This window comes from Anastrepha obliqua, chromosome 3 (assembly GCF_027943255.1).
Source record: "Anastrepha obliqua isolate idAnaObli1 chromosome 3, idAnaObli1_1.0, whole genome shotgun sequence".
Taxonomy (NCBI): domain Eukaryota; kingdom Metazoa; phylum Arthropoda; class Insecta; order Diptera; family Tephritidae; genus Anastrepha; species Anastrepha obliqua.
In genome coordinates, this window is record NC_072894.1 from 13,347,085 (window position 1) to 13,369,687 (window position 22,603).

Sequence of the window (22,603 nt, forward strand, 5' to 3'; positions counted from 1 at the left end):
CTCTGGGTCAAGCAACCTATGAAAGCACCCAAGTAAAAACTGTTTGCTGAGCAGTTTGTTGTGCTCTTTGACAGGGACCATCTGCGCCTTATTATGTAAGTGTTGCAAAGGGGACAACGGGAGGCATACCGTGGCTGTCTTAACAGCAGTGCTTTGGCATGTCCGGAGCTTTATCCACTACATAACACTAGTGCAAGGGTATCAGACAGAGGCAGCGTAAATAAGCCCTGACGAGTGCACCGTACCTTTAATTCTCGCCTTCTTTTGTGGTTCCATTTTACTATATCGAGTATTTCGCACAATTTCTCTAATGTTATTACCACTAGAAATTTAGTGCATAGTAAAATGTTTGTAAAATATTTATTACACCTATCTTCGATTTTCTGCTTCAGTAAGGTTTACATTATCAAAAAAATTGTTAGCTCTACAGCCCGGTCCGCGTCTGGACTGATTTATCATTTGTCTCCAGTTCGATTTATTCCTCGTTTAAGGTTTCTAACAACTTGCCAGCATCGGTTCATAGCAAGTATTATTTGATCAATTTCTGTCGTTATGTTGTCTTTTTTTTTTGCAATTTTGATTCCGAGATATTTCAACACCTGAACGATTTCGAAAATATATTGACCTATTTTACGGCTTAGGCCGCTCTGCACTGCTTGCAAATGTGGTGACTACATCATTGCCCGAAGTGATAATTCCTTTTTTTCCCGTTTAAAAATTGTTATAAAGGTTTCTTTAAAGTGAACATGGCAAGTCATCCGCTTATGCCAGGATTTGTAGCGTTTTGAAGAATATATTTAGTTTCCCGTCTATGATTACGCCAGCTTCCCTTATTACTGTTTCAAGGGCGAGATTAAACAGCAAGCATGAAATACCATCAGTTTGCAGTTTACAGTGTAGAATAATCTTGAGGTACTTCACTTTGGTAGCAAGTGCAAATCTCACAATCTTTAATGGGGGCCTGGAAAGCCACTTTTTCTTATTTGTTTGAATATCACAATTTTGGTCTTTGTGGGGTTGATATTCAGTCCACTCAGCCTAGCAGCCTCGTGCGTATCGTATTAAAAACGTTAAACTCGTTTTTATCGAAAATATTTATCGTTGAATTATTTTGCATTCGACATGCAAAAGGAATATCCAAAATTGTTTTTTTTTTCATTTACTTACAGCTGCTCTATTGTGTTTTATTTTATGTGTGCAAGTTTACATACCACGACGGTAAGCAGCAAACACAATCTAAACCTAAGCTTAAGTAACTCAGACTAAGAACGGGGGCGCATGCAGCAAAGCCAAACACAAGCAGTCCAAAAGCGTGGGAATCGCTGATCGAGCTAAGTGGAGCCACACGACAGTCCGCGTGTGACGTTGGCAGTTAGGAAGTCAGGTATTCAGGTGCAGACACTGGTACAAACGGTTGTCTTAGCTCGCTCAGCATTAACAGCTGCGCTTGCAAGGGAAATAAAGTTTAGTAAAAAGAAAGCTGTGCGAGGTTTTTACAATTTTTGGCTTGTAATAAAAATATAAGAAAATAAGCGAAACAACAACAAGAAAGTACATCACTTTATCATTGCAAAAAAAAAAAGAAATTAGCTTTTCTACTGCTATCACCAAGTATAGATGTGCCTTGGTTTTATATTTTAAACAGAATTGTAGCAGTCAGCGGGTAACGCTCTGGCGGGTACCCGCTGTAAAAATCAGAACACATTTAAACGCTGGAAATTGTACAGAACTGTGGCGGGTACGGTTTTCTTGTCATCGGTTATTTTTACGGTGGTGAAATATTTAGATTCAATTCAATTTTCTCCGACGGATTGAAGACTCAGGGCTGGTTGTCTGATCACTTGCTGATAATTTAATTGCTTACAAGCAACGGCAGGCAAATAACAAGCAAATAATATTTATTGGGCAGGACGGCCCACAAAATATCAATAATATAGAAAAAAGTTCTTTTTTGGAATAATGAGCTACAATGAGTTGCTTCACAAATATAGCAAATGAAAAAAGGTCACTACAAAATTAATTTTATGGTAACCACAAATTGTCAGCATAAAATCGCCTCTGTCGGGTTTGTCCTCCCAAATTTTCCGACGGAAGTAGATCAGCTGTTCACCACCCGTGAAACCGTTACCCGCTCTCCGCGCTGCCATTCTGTTCCGGGCATTATGTATGTAGCCAGCAGTTTGACATTTAGCTGGAATATTCCAATTACTTTTCAGCGGAAAATTTACAGTACTTTTTCTTTTTGTACCTTACAACACTTTGCCCCAGCTCTGTACATATATCGACTTAAGTAAGATATTTTGTGTTGTTGCTTTCCACGTAATCGCGTGTTTCCTACAGGTCGGATGCAAGAAGTGAAGTGAAGAAGTGAGGCAGACCGAACTCATAACTCGCAAAAATATCGGCTGACATATCACAATTGTATTGTGCATGGAAGTGAGAATGATTTTTTTCATTTCTTTTTAGCGATAAATCGAAATAACGAAAAAATTATGCGTACTTCTGTAGATATTCACATGTACATCTGCATAACTGCATATACAGCCATGGACAGATAAATAGCACAAATGCGAACCTTATATGTTAAGTTAAGTTTTTAGTACGAACTCTGCTTTGATCAAATAAATTTGTTGGTTTACATTTATTACCGTTATTAAGCTTACATTTATGCGAGGAATTTACCGTTTTTTTTATGGAATTTTTGGCGTTCTATTTTATTTATGCTTATTGCTGTTTTGAAGTGGACACAAAAATAGCACATTTTAACTTGTGCAGCGGAGAGTAAAACTTTAATATTGTTTCAGCGATTTTTAGTATAATTTTTTGTTTATTAAATAAATTTTTAAAGTAATTACTAAAAATGGGACGTGGAAAATATTGCACGCCGGAGAAAAGAGCTCTTATATACCGTATGAGTGAAAACGGGAAAAGCCTATGCAGAAATAGCTTAAATGCTGATGTGCTCTCGGAAAATGGCTTATAATGCTCTTAATGCAAGAGCAAAGCAGATCCTTTTAAGTGGGCACGGCAAATCATGTTTGAAATAAACCAAGATTCTGGTCTACAGGTATCCAGAAAGCTTGTAGGAAGGCGACTTAACGAAGCTCAGCTGTTTGGCCGCATAAGCAGAAAAAAACCACTCCTCTCAAAAAGATATATCGAACACCGACTTGCCGTTGCAAAAGCCCACAAAGACAAATCTATTCAGTTTTGGAAAAACGTACTTTGGACCGACGAAACCAAAATAAATAGGATGGGACCAGATGGCAAAACTACTCGTATTGTACGTCGTCCAAAAAATCAAGCGCTAAATCCTAGGCTCACAAAAAATACGATTAAACACGGCGGCGAAAGCATCATGGTTTGGGGAGCTTTTTTCTGGCATGGTGTTGGGCCGAATGTTCGCGTGGTTGGTAAAATGGATATATTTCAGTATCTGCATATACCCCAGAATAAAATGAAGCCATTTGTGATTGAGTTTATGCCATTAAATTGGACAATGATCCAAAGCCTACTGCAAAGACAGTGAAGCAATGGCTGAGAAAAGAGAAAAAATTAATGTACTGGATTGGCCGGCGCAGAGCCCTGATCTCAATCCAATAGACAATTTGTGGAATGACGTTAAGATCAAAATCACTGACAAAAATTTTAAAAACTTTGATGATTTGTGGGCCGCAGTTGAGGAGGCTTGGTACTCGATTTCAAAGGAAAGATGCCACAAGCTTGTAGGAGGCATGGAGCGAAGGCTTGAAGAAGTAATCCAAAACGGTGGATTTAGTACAAAATACTAATCTGGTAAAACAATATTATTACTTAACTATCTGATTTGTTTACTATTATTGCTTATATTTGGAATTTTTTGGGATGTGCTATTTATGTGTCCAGGAGGTTTCGTGAGTTATCAACGTTCTCGTAAATTAAATCAGAACTGAAATTCTTTTTGAACATTTTTTTGTTTTAAAGTGTTTAAAAAATAATTATTTAAAAACATATTCAACTCTTTGCTTTCAAAGTCTAAATGTGCTATTTATATGACCAGGGCTGTACATATTCACATGTACATCGAAAAAAACCTTTCCTTCACCGTAGAGAAATAGTCTGTTTACTGGCCCACAAAGTTTCATGTACACAACAGTAGCAGTGCGACTTATTGCAAAGTGTTCACTAGTTATTGAATTTTTATTTAACTCTTATTATTTATGCTTTTATACAGGAATATAAGGCAAAGTTTCGAACTCTTTACAAAATTTCAAGAATTTTGACGTGATAACGTCTTATAATTCGATTTAACAGGCTGCACGCACGAAAAAATGTGCCGTTACCTTGCTCATTGCCGTTACTTTGCTAATTAGTGTTACCTTGCTCATTGCCGTTACCTTGCTCATTTGTCGTTACCTTGCTCATTGCCGTTACCTTGAATGAACTGCAAGCGAAAGCGCGGAGCGAACGACAAAGCAAACGAACGGCAACGTTCGACATCTTGCTCTCTCCTACTTAAGTGAGCGTATATGTGTATGTATATGCGCATATGTACATATATAAATTCACGTATTTGTATTTGCATATGCCTTCTTATTGATTATTATTAATTTGATTTACTTGAAGAATTTAAAATAAAACCAAGTTTGTTAATAATACCTGTTGTTTTAATGTTATTATTATTATTTGACGTGATAACGTCTTATAATTCTATGTAGCCGGCTGCATGCACCAAAAAATGCGTCGTTATCTTGCTTGAACAGCATGTTATGTTATGTTATGATATGTTATGTTATGTTATGTTATGTTATGTTATGTTATGTTATGTTATGTTATGTTATGTTATGTTATGTTATGTTATGTTATGTTATGTTATGTTATGTTATGTTATGTTATGTTATGTTATGTTATGTTATGTTATGTTATGTTATGTTATGTTATGTTATGTTATGTTATGTTATGTTATGTTATGTTATGTTATGTTATGTTATGTTATGTTATGTTATGTTATGTTATGTTATGTTATGTTATGTTATGTTATGTTATGTTATGTTATGTTATGTTATGTTATGTTATGTTATGTTATGTTATGTTATGTTATGTTATGTTATGTTATGTTATGTTAAAGTATATTATGTTATGTTAATGTTAACTCATTCTCTATATCCATACAAAATATCTATCAAACAAATAAAATTAAAATTTTCTTTGCAACCATTCAATCAGTATTTTCTTATGACGTTATCACGTTAAACTATCGTCAGTAAACCGACTTTACAGACAACTTCTTTTTTTTATCAAAATTTCAAACTTTTAATCGGAGTTTTTAGAAAAATATCCAATATCCGGTTTAAAGCCTAAGGAATTATGGTTACATTAATGCTCATTGACGCTCTTGCGCACTTTCTGTATATAAAAAAAAAATTCGAGCTTTCGTTATATGGAAAAATACTTTTGTACAAAATTTGAAGCTAATCTGGTACTGTGTAAAAAATTAGAAGACTTTGGTCGCAATTATTATTACAAAATTAAGGTGGATAAATATTATATTATAATAGGCGACCGCCATAGCCGACTGGGTTGGTGCCTGATTACCATTCGGGCATGAAACACCAATTGAGTGTCCAGTATATTTCTGCTATGAAAAAGCTCCTCATTAAAAGCCCTCTGCCGCTCGAAGTCGGCTTAAAACCGTAAGTCTCTCCACTTGTGGAAAAACATCAAGACTCACGCGATTAATAGGAGGATCTCAGCCAAACAGCCATCAAAGGATGTGCGCGCCAATTATTTATATTTATTTATATAAAAATAATATAATACCAAGAAATATAACAAACAAATCAAATATCGGTAAAACAAATATTTACTGCAACATTCGCGCCGGTGCAGGAAGTTTTAATTCAACTTAAACTTAAAAAAAAAAAATAAAGAAAAGCTAACATTTATACTTTTATTCATCCGTAACACTTCACACATTAAGGGGCGAAACCTGTTTAGGAGGCCGAAATTTTGATATTTTTCATGAATTTTTTGAACAAGGAAGGAATAATCAGAAATTGTTTAAACTTGGCTGGTATTTTATTCATGTTTCTAAGTACACTTTTAAATTTTTTCAAGCCATTTCCGCCGGAAATAGTGGCGTTAGAGCGTGCTGTCCATAGACGATCGCCATCCGAGTATCTTGCTGGTGAAAATTCCTGAAGATGCAATTTTTCGCTGTAATCAACAACATTTTTTCTTCATTAACAACATGTTTCCTAAGAATATGAACCTAATTGTGATAAAACAATCTTGAAAATTGCATGCTTTTGAGGCGCTTGAACACAATGCCACTTTTTCGTACCATATTTTTCATCTATTTTTCTTCAAAAAATATATTTGAAATGATAATAATATATAATCCCAGAATTAGGTTCATATGAATTAAAACTAAATAAAGAATACTCAGAAAAATTTTCATAACGATTGGTCGATAACTTTTTGAGCTAGAGTGCTCACCAGTTGAAAAATAGTCGTTTCGAGAAAAACGCTCCGTTCTAACTACCGCGCGCTACAGTGCCGAACCGACGGGCGGTCTCTTAAATGCTCATAGAATCGGAAATAATGCGAACTTCGCTTTAAAATTTTTTCCACTTATTCTTAAGTACCTATACGAGCAATTTCTTCTTCTTAATTGGCGCGATAACCGCTTATGCAATTTACTAGCGATTTATGCAATAAAAAAAGTCGTGTTTTTGATTAGTTCAAACTGGTTTCACCCCTTAAGCTTTCTCCTATAACTTTCGCACTTTCACTTCTCTTGGCTCTTTGCGTTGCTGCATTTAAAAATAGTTTAAAGCTTCCAAGTCGTGAAAACGTTAAATTTATTAATTTGCACTTTAATTGCTCTGTAAATATGTACAGGTGTACTTTGGTTTCTCCACTCTGGTAATGCTTATTTCCATTTACGATGAGCAAGAATTTCTGGCTGGCAGTAGAGATCAACCTGTAGGAGAAAGCATACTGGCCAAAGGGGAGATAACACCCGGTAAGTTTTGCACGCGCAGCCTGAACAAAGCAAACTGGCATGCAACTGTTATTAATCTTGTATTACAATTGTTTCTTTACAGCTATTGTTATTTTCAATATTCTCTTTTTCATATGCTCAGTGTTCATAGTTATATCATCGTTACTGGTGTTCGTGGGACTGAGGCATGTAAGTGAGAGTTTGCAAATACGCACATACACACGTATTGTTTGTTCTATTTTAACTACAACAATACTCCAAGCATACATGATTGCACTAAAGCTAATGCTTTTATTTTCTAGAATCGTAGTGAGCTTCTGCTGCCTTGGATTGTATTTATGCTCTGCGATGTCCTGATTGAGCTATTTCATTTGGGCTATTTATCAGTAACGCAAATGGTCAACTTCGATCCCGTAGTGGGCTTTATATTCACCATCGATTTTTTTATTATGTGCCTGAATGTGAGTATTTGAAAATTTTCCCCTTTACTCTATAATAGGCATATCTATGTATGACTGCTTATGTGAAGTACAAAAATTGAAGCTCATTAAAGTCGCTTTTTTATTTTGATACCGTTAATTTTGGTTTTCAGCTGTATATCACTTTTTAAAATTTTTATACAGACATATTTTTTGAAAAGGTTTAAAGCTACAAGTAATTTTTTGAAATCAACCGAATACAAAACTGTTTCCCATATCCAGTATTTTCAAGTAAAAAACAATTGACTTAAAAAACGTGAATAAAATCAGAAGTAAGGAAATGTAGAAATATTTGTCAGATTTACTTAAAATTTTTAATGCGAAGGATTTCAAAATCGTTTTTTTGAATCTGCTATTTTTTCCAATTTCGCGGCCGATGTAGCCGAATGGGTTGGTGCGTGACTACGATTCGGAATTCACAGAGAGAACGTCGGTTCGACTCTCGGTGAAACACCAAAATTAAGAAAAACAGTTTTCTAATGGCGCTCGCCCCTCTGCAGGCAGTGGCAAACCTCCGACTGTATTTCTGCCATGAAAAAGCTCTTCATAAAAATATCTGGCGTTCGGAGTCGGCTTGAAACTGAAGGTCCCTTCATTTGTGGAACAACATCAAGAGGCACACCAAAAAAAGGAGGAGGAGCTCGGCCAAACACCAAAAAAAAGGGTGTAAGCGCCAATTATATATACATATATTTGATTTCCAAAATTCAAAATGGTGGGTCGATTTCGAGTTCGAAACTTGTTGTTAAAGGTTTTTCAAGAACGCCAACTTCTAAGCCACTTTTATTGATCAAAAAAGCTTTCAATTATTCTAGTGCTATTCCTCCTTGAGGCCATCGAACTTTGAGATTATACGAGGTTCGTTTGAAAAGTTTGAGCAAAAATAAAAACTACTTAATTGTTTGGGGTAAACCTTTTTTTAATTTTCGAGCAAAAATAAAAACTACTTAATTGTTTGGGGTAAACCATTTCTTAATTTTCGACTTGGTCTCCTTTTAGGCTTCTACGAGGGGGGTTCTAAAAGTACCCGTGTTAGAAATGAAGACACCATTTTTTAAAAAAATTGTTTGTATTTTAGAAAGATACACTTCTCCCAACGTTCCTCCAAATATTTGGATTTGTCGAACTCTTCGAAATATGACTCCATCTTGGCGATGACTTCCTTTTTGAACAAAACTTTTTTCCCGTGAGCCATTTCTTCATGTTAGTCGCAGGAAGCAAGATCGGGTGAATACGGAGGGTGCGGCAGCAATTCATAATGCAATTCTTGGCGGCGGCAACTCCGGATGAATGTGCTGGTGGTTATCGCGGTGGAACAGCAGCCGTGTCTCCTTCAATTTGTTGTGAAGGCGGTCCAATAACTCACTGTAGTAGTAGTAGTCCAGTGATCGTTTTTCCTTTTTCTAAAAAATCCATGAGGTTGACGCCGTTTCCATACCAAAAAATGTGTCGCCATGACCTTTCCAGTCAATGGGGCTGTCTTCGCCTTTCTTTCATTATTCATTAATCATTGCACAATTCATTAATCATTCGTGTTTCATTAACGTTGACAATTCGATGCAAAAATTCCTTCAGATCTCCACCTTGTCCCACACTGTTCTAGTTTGTTGATCCCTTCTGAATAATAGGATTTGTCTAAATCGGAAAAATAGCCATTAGTTTCTGCAATCCCCTGCTCGTTTGAACAAAATCCTTTTCCCGCCAGCCACTTCTTCAAATAGTAGACCGAGGGATCCGAGAGAGCCAAGTCTGGAGAATAGGAGGAGTTAAAATCGGCTTGAAACCTCATTTCCATTAGTTTGCGCCCATAATTGCTGCGCCGTGAGCTGGTACGTCGTCGTGATGGAAGAGGAAAAGCACTTCCTCCATTCAAACGAATGCCAAACACAAAGAAATATATCGGCCTGGCTGAAACTTGGCGCGTGTGCTTCCAAGAGATGCTGCTGACTAAACACAAGCTCGATGCGCGCCAGTAGTGGCATCTATTTGACTTTGCACGGACCTATCAAACAACCCTCGCACAAGTTAAATAAGATGGATAATCGTAGGAATCAGACAATGTAGGAACATCGCTCGTTCGGGTCATCATGACTAATTTTTTCTTATATGAACAAATTAAATGAGAGCAAATTATTATTGACGTTTATTTACTTTTAAAGAATTATGAGAATCGCTTACTGAGACGCTGTCCATTGAAAATCTATTGGAATATTTTATGGTGCTGCAATAGGCATGACTCTGAATTTCTTTTAGCTGGGTATATATTTGAATTCCGTTGTTAGGTTCTCCATATGTTGTTGCTGTTCAAGTGGTTGAGAATTCCTATTGAAATAATCCTAATTAGCGTACATGTAGTTTGGCGTCCTCCATATATTGTATAATAGTTTGGCCAAAGTTTCCAGCATCTATGCAATGAACTCCTCGGGGTGCGGTATATTTTTGTTAGCGCCATAAATATCCTTCTTTTTCTTAATTTTAATCATTTAAAATGGCGGATGTACCGTCAATTCTTGCAGGAAGGTCGCAGCGGGGCTTTTCAATCGGCGGGCATTGTAGCATCGGCGTCAGTGACCTGAATACAAAAAACCACAAAAATACCAAAAAAAAAAAAAAATTAAAAAAATCGCGGAATAAAATGCTTAAAAAAAATTGAATTTTGGGGCAAATTTTCCTACTATTTTTGCTTTGAAAAAAATTATTTTTTCGAAAAATTTTCGAAAACTTGTAAATTCACATAGAAAGTAATGTCATAAAAACGATGCACGCAAAATTTTAGGGAGATCAATAACTTTTCGCCAATTCGCAAAATATAGTCTTGAGAAAAACGCGTCTAAAGTTTGAATACAACGTAACTGTACCTCCCCCAGCGCTCGAACGCAAAGAATGACTGTCTACATATAATAAAGGGTAGTTAAGTTTCAAGGGTCGCTGTTGATTTTGCTTAAAATACAATTTTTTGTGGAAATTATTGTCATTTATCTTTATTATGATAATATTGGTATGGCTCAATTACGTACTGAATAAAATATCGGCCAAGTGGCCACCGCGGCCTCGGCGGCACACCTCCATCCGATGGTCCAAATTTCCGATGACGCTGAGGCATAATTGAGGTTCTATGCCGTTAATATGCCGAATTATCTCATCCTTTAGCTCTTGAATTGTTGCTGTCTTATCGACGTACACTTTTTCTTTCAAATAACTCCAAAGAAAGAAGTCCAACGGTGTCAAATCACATGATCTTGGCGGCCAATTGACATCGCTGCGACGTGAGATAATTCGGCCATCAAATTTTTCGCGCAAAAGAGCCATTGTTTCGTTAGTTGTGTGACAAGTGGCACCGTCTTGTTGAAACCACATATCGTCCACATCCATATCTTCCAATTCAGGCTATAAAAAGTTCGTTATCATCTCTCGATAGCGAACACTATTCACAGTAACTGCCTGACCGGCCTCATTTTGGAAAAAATACGGCCTGATGATGTCGCCGGCCCATAAACCGCACCAAACAGTCACTCTTTGTGGATGCATTGGTTTTTCGGCAATCACTCTTGGATTATCATTCGCCCAAATGCGGCAATTCTGCTTATTGACGAATCCATTGAGGTGGAAATGTGCCTCATCACTGAAGATGATTTTCTTCGAAAATTGGTCATTCACTGTTGTCCGTTTTCATAATAAGCCTGAATAACTTTAACGCGTTGTTTGATTATGTATCTTTCTATGATTCAAATTGAGTTAGTCTGAGATTGAAAAAATGTCAAATGAAATGTAAAAAAAAGCTTGATGTTTAGGTGTGGTTCATATTCAACATCGGCCCTAAAAATTTAACCAGCCTTTATAAGAAATACTTAAATTTACGTTCTAAAAATTTTTTGACATATTTTTAAGGGATTATATTAACATTTTATGAAAAAACAAACAAAATTTTTTGAAATTTTACAGGTATCTGTCTCCTTAAAATAATTGCTAATACACGGTGAATATGAATATGAATAAATATGAATATTTATTTACACTTTCTCAGATTCTATCAATGCTTTTTTTCTTTTTTTATTGAATTCTTCTACTTTTTATAGCTTTTATTGAAATATGCCCCATTGTAAATCGAAGTAGCATTTGTTCTGATAATTGTTCAGGGAATAATGTTGATGAATCATGAAGTTTTTTCTCCGATTGTTTATTTAAAGTTTAAAATTTGAACACTCTTTTGACACCAGGCAGTAGAACAAACTCGAAATTTAAATAAAAAATTGCGTAAGCTAAGATTAATGGAATTATTCTCCTATTTGGTATTCTACACTGTTAAGGTTGTCAATCGCATGATGTTCTGAGGTAACAGTAAAAAAAGCCAATGAGCGAAAAGAGTACGAAAAAATAATGTGTATGTGAGTTCGTTATCTCGCAACAACAATGCAATACTAAGCGAAAGTGGGGAGATAATAGGGATAAGTAAGCGCGAGCTCCAAAAAAAAAAATACTGAAGATATCGTTGATTAATAGCAACAATACTGCAGTGTTGCATACATTTGTGCGAAAATAGCAAAAAGTTCCGCTCTAAGTAAACTGAATTGAGTCCGGTTTGTTTTATGCTAAATTGCCTCAACTGTGATTAACATTCTTATTGAAATTTTATCGTCATTGCCAGACATTAGTAAAAGTTACGCCGTCTTGAGTAAATCTACATCTGTACCTATGTGTTTTTGAGTTTTTTACAGTTTAAAAACTGGACATGAATTTGTTTCTATTAAAATTTCTTGCATTAGAAAAAATGAATTCACGACAATATCACTTTTCCGGAATAAACTTGTAGCTTGAATTTTCTTATTATATATTCTGGGAACCGTAGCCGAATGGGTTGGTGCGTGATCACCATTCGGAATTCACTGAGAGGTCGTTGGTTCGAATCTCGGTGAAAGCAAAATTAATAAAAACATTTTTCTAATAGCGGTCGCCCCTCGGCAGGCAATGGCAAACCTCCGAGTGTATTTCTGCCATGAAAAAGCTCCTCATAAAAATATCTGACGTTCGGAGTCGGCTTGAAACTGTAGGTCCCTCCATTTGTGGAACAACACCAAGACGCACACCACAAATAGGAGGAGGAGCTCGGCCAAACACCTAACAGAAGTGTACGCGCCAATTATTTATTTTTTTTTTTTTTATATTCTGGGAACAAATTAGGCAATTAATATTACAGTAGTTGCATTGGAAGTGCAGACGTAGCGATGATGCTAAGGTAACAGGCGTGAACAAATATTGAAAATGAAGCAAAGATGGGAGATACTCACAATAATTAAAATAGATATACTATTGTTTAGATTTACTGTTAAAGCAGAGATGAGAAACCAGTTCCTTTCCATGCATGTTTAGTACATTTTTCAATTATCATAAAATGACATCAAAGAAAAATTTCTCATAGCAACGCAGTTATTGTTAGGGTAAAAAATATATTAGGTACTAAGAAAATATTTGCTTCTGTAACCTTTCACTTACGAAATATATTAAAAAAAATATGTACATACTTACATACATATGTATATTAAAAAGACAGACGCTATTTTGTTTACGCAAATATTTTATGTACACTAGAGAGTAGGCACGAGTAGGAGCAATTTCGCAGCTGATACCTAATAAAGTTTTTTTTATTATTGCATACATATACATATACAGCCATGGGCAGATAAATAGCACAAATGTGAACCTTATATGTTAAGTTAAGTTTTTAGTACGAACTCTGCTTTGATCAAATAAATTTGTTGGTTTACATTTATTACCGTTATTAAGCTTACTTTTTTTTATATTTGTTTATTTATTATCAATTAATATTATTAAGTACTACAATAAACAATAGTATTAGTATATTAATGATGTGTCGTACAATGTCTCTAGACGAGCTCTCAAGACTATGAATAAGTTCGTGCGGTTTTTTTTCGAAATTTGAAACTTTATTGACGTAAAATGGTTACAAATTTAATATTCAAAGTATTGTCCATCGCTTACTACTACTTTTTCCCATCTTTCTGGCAATTCACGGATTCCCTTTGTGAAAAATTCGGTCGGTTTTGCCGCAATCCACGAATCGATCCATTTTTTGACTTCATCGTAATTACGGAAGTGCTGGTCAGCCAGGCCATGTTGCATCGATCGGAAGAGATAGTAATCGGATGGCGCAAGGTCTGGACTATACGGCGGGTGGGGTAGGACATCCCATTTGAGCGTTTCTAAGTATGTTTTGACCACTTGTGCAACATGTGGCCGAGCATTGTCATGTTGCAAAATAACTTTGTCGTGTCTATCGGCGTATTGCGGCCGTTTTTCTCGCAGTGCTCGGCTCAAACGCATCAATTGTCGTCGGTAGACATCCCCCGTAATCGTTTCATTCGGTTTCAGTAGCTCATAATACACAACACCCAGCTGGTCCCACCAGATACACAGCATAACCTTCAGGCCATGAATATTCTGCGCCGACGTCGATGTTGAAGCATGGCCAGGGTATCCATACGTTGCCCGACGTTTTGGATTGTCGTAATGGACCCACTTTTCATCGCCAGTCACAATTCGATGCAAAAAACCCTTTCTTTTGTGCCGTTGAAGCAGTTGTTCGCATGCCATAAAACGGCGTTCAACGTCTCTTGTCTTCAATTCATACGGCACCCAATGGCCTACCTTTCGGATCATTCCCATGGCTTTTAAACGTTTGGAAATGGTTGATTGATCAACTCCCAAAGTTTTTGCAACCTCTTCTTGCGTTTGAGCCGGATCTTGATCGAGCAATTCCTCCAATTCGGTATCCATGAACTTTGGCGGCGCACCCTCGCGTTCTTCGTCTTCCAAGCCAAAATCACCACTTTTAAAGCGTGCAAACCACTTCTGGCACGTTCGCTCAGCTAGAGCATGCTCACCATAAACTTCCACCAAGATACGATGACTTTCGGCTGCATTTTTCTTCATATTAAAATAATGAAGAAGAATTCCCCGCAAAAACACATTATTTGGCACGAAATTCGACATTTTCAAGTGTGGTAAAAATATTGTTGTTTACGCTTCAAATAAAAAACTTATACTGACGTTTGTGCCTTACGACAGTAGCTCTCCAATGAATGTTTGGAAATGTGGATCGATGGAATAATAATCAAGTTACGCCATCTGTTGTAAGACCGCACGAACTTATTCATAGTCCTATTATATTATCTGATGTCTAGTAACTTTTCCTTAGTATTGAAATTAATTTTGTTTTAACACACAAGTTATTAAATATTTTGTATCTTTGATGCAGGGAAAAAGGGAACAAAAACGATGCATAGATTATTGTTTATAATAAAAGGCTTAAAAGTAGTAAAAGAAGGTAGTCAGACTAGAAAGGTGGTATGAATTAGTGTTGCGTGTCATTTGTTAACCACCAACAGTTTTTAATAGTAAGGGTGGATTCGATTTTGTCGCAGCTTGAAATATATGTATCAAAACGTTTATTATTTGCATTAAGTGTTTTTGATGTGATTATTTTATTGTTCGCTCTTATGAATATGTGATATATTATTGGCGTGTGGTTTTCGTTTTGTATAAAGCCATTTTTGTCGAGGTATAAGAAGGATTCGGCAGGTGCAAATCCATTAGAATTAGCTAGTGAGAAATAATCGTCGCTTTCGTAGTAAAACGCTCTTATTAATATGTTTTTGGTATTGTGTAGGCAACGCTGGATATGTTTTCTTATTAAATTAATAATATGACAATCAATTCTGGGCACTTTCGCTGTGTTATAAAGCTTTGAGTTCGGTATGTATGTGGTGTAGTTACTATTTTGTGATCTATATAAGGAAGTACATGATCGTAGTATTCTTCTCTCGAGCTTCCTTAGTCGTTCCATATATGAGGGTGAAATGTTGTACCAAATTGAGCAGCCATATGTGAGTATCGGTCTTACCAGGGTTTGATACATTAATATTTTGACTTTCTTGTGTAGTAATTTCGATGAAAACATTTTTTTATAGATATGGAAGGCTCTTGCGGTCTTCTCGACTTGGAGGTTAGTGTGATCGTTATAGTATAAAAATTTACATTTATGCGAGGAATCTACCGTTTTTTTCGATGGAATTTTTTGCGTTCTATTTTATTTATGCTTATTGCTGTTTTGAAGTGGACACAAAAATAGAACATTTTAATTTGTGCAACGGAGAGTAAAGCTTTAATATTGTTTCAGCGATTTTTAGTGTAATTTTTTGTTTCTTAAATAAAATTTTAAAGTAATTATTAAAAACGGGAATTGGAAAACATTGCACGCCGGAGAAAAGAGCTCTTATATACCGTATGAGTCCAAACGGAAAAAGCTATGCAGAAATAGCTGAAATGCTGATGTGCTCTCGGAAAATGGCTTATAATGCCCTTAATTTAGTTAAGAAAGAGTGATCCTATCTAAGCAAAAAACGGAAAGAAAACCAAAACCGCGGAAAACTGATGCTAATGTGGATCGAGCTCTAATACGTAAGAGCAAAGCAGATCCTTTTAAGTGGGCACGGCAAATAATGTTTGAAATAAACCAAGAATCTGGTCTACAGGTATCCAGAAAGGCGATTTAACGAAGCCCAGCTGTTTGGCCGCATAAGCAGAAAAAAACCCACTCCTCTCAATAAGACATATCAAACACCGACTTGCCGTTGCAAAAGCCCACAAAGACAAATCTATTCAGTTTTGGAAAAACGTACTTTGGACCGACGAAACCAAAATAAATAGGATGGGACCAGATGGCAAAACTACTCGTATTGTACGTCGTCCAAAAAATCAAGCGCTAAATCCTAGGCTCACAAAAAAAAAAAAACGATTAAACACGGCGGCGAAAGCATCATGGTTTGGAGAGCTTTTTCCTGGCATGGTGTTGGGCCGATTGTTCGCGTGGTTGGTAAAATAGATAGATTTCAGTATCTGGATTTACTTCAGAATAAAATGGAGCCATTTGTGTTTGAGTTTATCCAATAAATTAGACATTTATTCAGGGCAATGAACCAAAGCAATGGCTCAAAAGAGAAAAAAATAATGTACTCGATTGGCCGGGGCAGAGCCTTGATCTCAATCTAATAGACAATTTGTGGAATGACGTTAAGATCAAAATCGCTAACAAAAATTTTAAAATTTGATGGTGATTTTTGGGCCGCAGTTGAGGAGGCTTGGTACTCGATTCCAAAGGAAAGATGCCACAAGCTTGTAGGAGGCATGGAGCGAAGGCTTGAAGAAGTAATCAAAAAGATAGAGGATAGAGTACAAAATATTAATCTGGTAAAACAATATTATTACTTAACTATCTGATTTGTTTACTATTTTTGCTTATATTTGAAATTTTTTGGGATGTGCTATTTATGTGTCCAGGAGGTTTCGTGAGTTATCAACGTTCTCGTAAATTAAATCAGAAGTGAAATTCTTTTTGTCCATTTTTTTGTTTTAAAGTGAAAGTAAATAAGTTTTTTATTTTTTACGTTGTTTTTTCCCCAATAAAAAATAATTATTTAAAAAAATATTCAAATCTTTGCTATCAAAGTCTAAATGTGCTATTTATATGACCATGGCTGTACATATGTAAATTCGCAAATATACATCACGTACTAAAACGATAGCAACTCAATATTTGAACTAGTTTGGACTGTTCTGTTGTTTTTTTAATTGTTCAGTATTATTATTTTTTTGTTTTTGAAAGTATAGCTCAGTATACAACAAAAATTAATTTTCTTCGTTTAAAAAAATGTATGCATTTGTTAAAAGGAGTGAATACGCAAGACGGCCAAGGAAAAAAATTTAGAAAATCGACAGGTTTTTTCAACTTCAAACGTGCACATTCTTATAAAGAAGAGGTATCGGATTTTGAACTGAAATAAAACAACGAAAATTCAAATTCTTTGGGCAGTCGTTGATATTTTTGGTGTAGAGCCATTCATTACATTTATTTTTTAAAGATAATCTCTTTCAAATGTTGGCGGTAAATGCGCTATAATTCGGTCATACGTAAGTAAATACGTAAATTTTGAATGAGGAGTACTTCGGTCGGCATCTCGTGAATAACTTTAGTAATGTTTGCTTCCCATGCCCCAATCGAAGATGATTTATCCACAATGCATTTAGATTTTACACACCGCCACAAATAAAAGTCCAAAGGTGAGATATCACATGATCTTGGTGGCCAATCCATTGATCTGAGACGAGAGATAAATTGCTCACCGAAATGACGACACAGTAAATCCATTGTTTCACGAGATCTATGGGAAGTAGTACAGGGTGCGCCATATAGCGTTTGCTTTTTGAACCACCTATTTTTTTAAGAATGGTAACACAAATGACATGTCAAATGTGTTCATAATTTACTTAAAGGTTTGACATTTACGAAATGGGACGCTATACGCTTGAACAAAATAGGGAAATAGTGAAAACCTATTTCCAAAGAGGTGAGTCTTCTTCTTCTTCCACGGTTACAGTAAATGGTGAGCGTTACCGTGACATGCTCAACGAGTTTTTGTTTCCAAAAATTGAAGAGGATGACATGGACGACATTTGGTTTCAACAGGACGGCGCATCTTGTCACACTGCCAAAGTTACACTCGACCTTTTGGCTACCGTTTTTGAATTCCGATATCAATTGGCCGCCTCGAAGCAGTGATTTAAGCCCGTTGGACTATTTTTTGTGGGGAGCTGTGGCAGTCATTTGAACGATATTATTTTTTATTCATAAATGACAATATTCAATCTTCAAAATAAAAAAAAAAGTTTGAAAAAATATTGATTACTTTTGTTTTATAGTCGTTTCAAAAAGCAAATTTTACATGGCCCACCCTATAGAAATCACGGGCTTCAATTTCCGACATCAAAACGCCATTTATTATAGCGCGAAATCGTTCGCCATTCATCGTTATATTGGCGTCAACCTATTATTCGAAGAAATATGTATGGGCCGATGATTTCTCCAGCCCATAGGCCGCACCAAACGGTTGTTTTCAATAGCTGTAATGTCTGTTCTTAAATGGCTACAGGTTGCTCTTTAGCCCAAATACGGCAATTTTTCTTATTGGCGTAGCTATTGAGCCAAAAATGGGCCTCATCGCTGATCGAAATTCGGGTGCCAAAATGCAGATCTTCGGCGAGTTTTTCAAGAAAAGATCAAATTTTTGAAAGATCGATCAAATTCAAATCTTGGACTAGCTGCAGTTTATATGGTTTCAAGCTAAAATCTTTGCGTAAAATCGCCCAAGTAGAGCCATAAGATAGGTTAAGTTTTTGAGATCAACGCTGAATCTATTCTTCCGGGTATTCAGCAAAACTCTCATTTTGAGCCCCGATATTGTCTTCACTTCGGGTTGTACTTGGTCTAGTCGGTCGAGCATCATCTAATTAAATTTAAAATTGTACTCAATTTTGCCGATGGTTTTCCGAATAGGCGTTCGGTAGGACGATTACAGGTATGTGTACCCAAAAGTTGGTTTGAGCAAGGGATGAACACTTTTCATAGAGCCTCGATTTTCGTAATATAATGGTATGATTTGTAAACGTAAGTCTTTCTGTGATAAAATTTCAATGAATACAGAAAAAATTATGTATTTAGTTTGACAGTAGTCTCACGAGATCTGTCAATAAAACCCTTTTGGAAAAAGTACATACAATCTGATAGCCTTTACTAAAATTTAATAATCTATAAAACTGAATAGCGATTTTGTTTTCTAAAAATTCTTAATAAATCCTGTGGAATTGTATTAAAAAGTTTGTATTACATTATTAAATTTTAAATTGTAGAGTTTTGCACTAATTTTTGTAAAAAAGTTTAGCTTGCATTTACATATATAGTTGTTGATCCTTCCTTGAATAAATTTAGAATCTTCACAATAACTCTAACAAGGCATTGTATGTAGATTAAATTATCCTCTTACTACTTGCAAGTTCTGTAGGGCGAAAGTTGAAATCGCTAAACATGAGCTGGTATCGTGCCAAGCAGTGACAAATAAGCTGCACAAAATATGGTACTAAATTTTATTGAGTAGTTTTGGGCTCAGAGAAATACTCTGACTTCTTGAACAGCCACAATAGATCTTTCAGGTCGTCATGCTGAATCCCCTCATGATAATTAAAGTAGTTTTTGATACACCGTGAGCTATGTGTTTACAAAATAAATATTTAACATTAAAAACCCAGAAAAAACAAATTCTGAAAAGCTGAAAAATAGCAAAAACTGGTCCAATTTTGATGTGCTATCGTTTTGCGTGGCCTGCAGGCATACATTTATGGCCACTCCCCTTACCTTATTGCCTTTTCTTATATTCTATACATACACATTTACTTACATAACATATTGTTTGTTCTTTTATTTCTGCTTAGTCCTACTGTCTACTGTGCGTCATATCGCAATATCAAAATTACCAGCAGGGACGTGGCTACGGAGATCAACAGATGCGGGTAAGAATTGCCAACAATAGCACATTATTCGGCTCTCATTCCAATGCGAGTATGTGAGTGTGCTGTGCTGAAAAATTCGCATACTCATATACCAGGGGTATGGCGTTTAAATTTTGTGGGGGAAAAAGTAAATAGGTACATCATGTTTCAATGAGATTATATTAGATATGCTGAAAAATTACCCACTTTTTATCAACCTTTTTATAAGCCTAACCCAGGCTACATTGAATTTGTAGTTGCATATATTTATAAGTATTTGTGTAGGGTAGAGTAACAGTTCTCAGCGCTTTAAACAGGCGTGCAAAGAGAGAATTGTGCACTAACAAATACAATTTTATTTTTGGAAATAAACTAAAATAACAAAATGAACAAATACAATAACAAAATAATAAATGCTTACCGTTTTTATTTTCATTAGAAAGAGCAAATATTCCTATATAAACAAACTTGTATTCATGAGGTTACCTTGCAGCGGCTCATCCTGACAACACAATTTACTAAAAAATGTTTCATGGCTACTGCCTGTACGCCAAGAACGGCTTGAATGATATTAGCCTTAAGGGGTTAGGTGGGTTTTAGAGGTTGAAAAAAAGAAGATTTTGACTATTTTTTTTAGTACATAAAATCATTTATTTTATTTAAGCAATACACTATATATTCGGCCGCCGTAGCCGAATGGGTTGGTGCGTGACTACCATTCGTAATTCCACCAAAATTAAGAAAAAAAAAACCACGTTTTCCTAATAGCGGTCGCCCCTCAGCAGTCAATGGCACACCTCCGAGTGTATTTCTGCCATGAAAAAGCTCCTCATAAAAATATATGCCGTTCGGAGTCGGCTTAAAACTGTAGGTCCCTCCATTTGTGGAACAACATCAAGACGTACACCACAAATAGGAGGAGGAGCTCGGCCAAACACCCAAAATGGGGGTACGCGCCAATTATATATAATATATATATATATATATATCTCAGATACATATGTAAACAGTATTTTGTGATATTTTTATTTAAAAATTTCGAAAACTCACCGTAGGTACCTCATCTCCCTTGACGTCTCAAAAAAAAAAGCTCTTGCCGTGGACAGCATAACTCGTTATTGGTTCATCTAAAATCAAAAAACCATAGGGATTTCGTTAGTACATGGATAAATCTCGTTGTTGCACGAAGGAAAAAAAATCAAAATTTGAATTTCTGACAGGCTTTGAACCAAAAACTACATTTTTTAGTGAAATTTTCGACATACATTGGCTCAAAAAAAAAAAATTGTAATTAAAAAAAAAAAACCTTCGTTCAATAACTAGATAGTATTATTTCAAAGATTTGTACAAAATTTGAACTAAATCACTTCATAACTTTTCGAGATATCGTGTCCACCGACTTCAAAAATGGAGTTTTGAGATGAACACGTATACCTGCGAAGCGCTCAACTGACGTGACCTAATGGGCGGAACTTCTGAAGGGTCTATCTCTTAGAATTTTACTCGGATCGAGTAAATTGAGACAAAATAAAAAATTCGATGTTTTGAAATTTTCAAACCCACCTAACCCCTTAAGAATCTGCCTCTCTTATAAGTAGCTTCTGAAAAGTAGACTTAGAGTAAAAAAAAAAAGAATAGAAAAAATCTAGGGATTGAGTTAGTGTTCTCCAAGTAAATTCAGCTGGCGTTCTCCTCAAAGGAGCACTCATGCCATAGACAGTTTTAGCAATACCCACCAAAAACTATGCATTACAATGGAAAATGCATAGGGGAACATTAAAATTAATTTTATTGAACAGATGCCGCAATCTATTGAGCCCTCACAAATATCAAATCTAAGAGAGACATGAGATTTATTCGTAAGCAGCGAGAGCGATAGAACGGGATAGAATCAACGAATTTCATTGAGCGCAAAGCAAAGCGCACAAAAGCTCTCTGAACAACGTCTAATCTATAAATTTGGACTGCGTGAAACGGGCTGCAAACGAGTACCGCGTATTCTAATCTGGACCGATCTTAAGACGAGAGGATTTTACCAATATACATGCGAAATGTGCCAAATTGTGCAAAGTGGCTTCTCGTTGAAATTTTGTACTAAAAAAAATCTGGGTGCACTACTTTAAGATTATAAATGGAGCTTAGATTTGAAAATAACGTTGTCGGACATGAATTACTTTGCTGGAACTGAAATCGACATAGAATAATACAAAAAAAATCTGAAATATAAGAAAAAGGCCAACATCTAAATGAAAATACGCCTTGTCTAAAAATATGATTTTCCGTAAAAATTCGTCGTACAATTCAAGCTGTTCTAAGATTTGAAGTAAATTCAATCGTACAACTAAATATAGATAGCTTGCATGCTTTTTGGGTGCTTAGCCGAGTCACTCCTCCTATTTGTTTTATGGTGTACGTCTTGATGTTTTCCGCAAATGGAGGCACCTACAGTTTCACGCCATCTCCGAACGGTAGATGAGTTTTTAAGAGAAGCTTTTTGCATTTAATTTTTCCATTGCCTACCGCGGGGCGACCGCTATTAGAAAAAACTTTCTATCATTTGTTGTTTCATTTACGGAGACGCGAACTTACGAACTTCCTAATGGTAGTCATTCACCAACGCATTCGCCTACGGCGCACAGTGATTCAGGTATATGGGCTAATCGGACAAAAATCACTACTCCTGTATTACTTTACCGATTTTAATTTAATAAAAGCAGTTGTGTAGCTCATGTATAGAGTTACA

General features: G+C 35.9%; 1 protein-coding gene across 1 annotated transcript in view; it reads left to right on the top strand.

The window, feature by feature from the left end:
- The window catches only part of LOC129242529 (uncharacterized), a 71,721-nt gene that overhangs the window by 11,137 nt on the left and 37,981 nt on the right, over positions 1-22,603 (top strand). The window contains exons 2-5 of the mRNA XM_054879215.1: positions 6,883-7,006; positions 7,089-7,174; positions 7,288-7,446; positions 19,804-19,881. Coding sequence (XP_054735190.1) covers positions 6,883-7,006; positions 7,089-7,174; positions 7,288-7,446; positions 19,804-19,881 — 447 coding nt within the window. The remainder of the gene's footprint in view (positions 1-6,882; positions 7,007-7,088; positions 7,175-7,287; positions 7,447-19,803; positions 19,882-22,603) is intronic.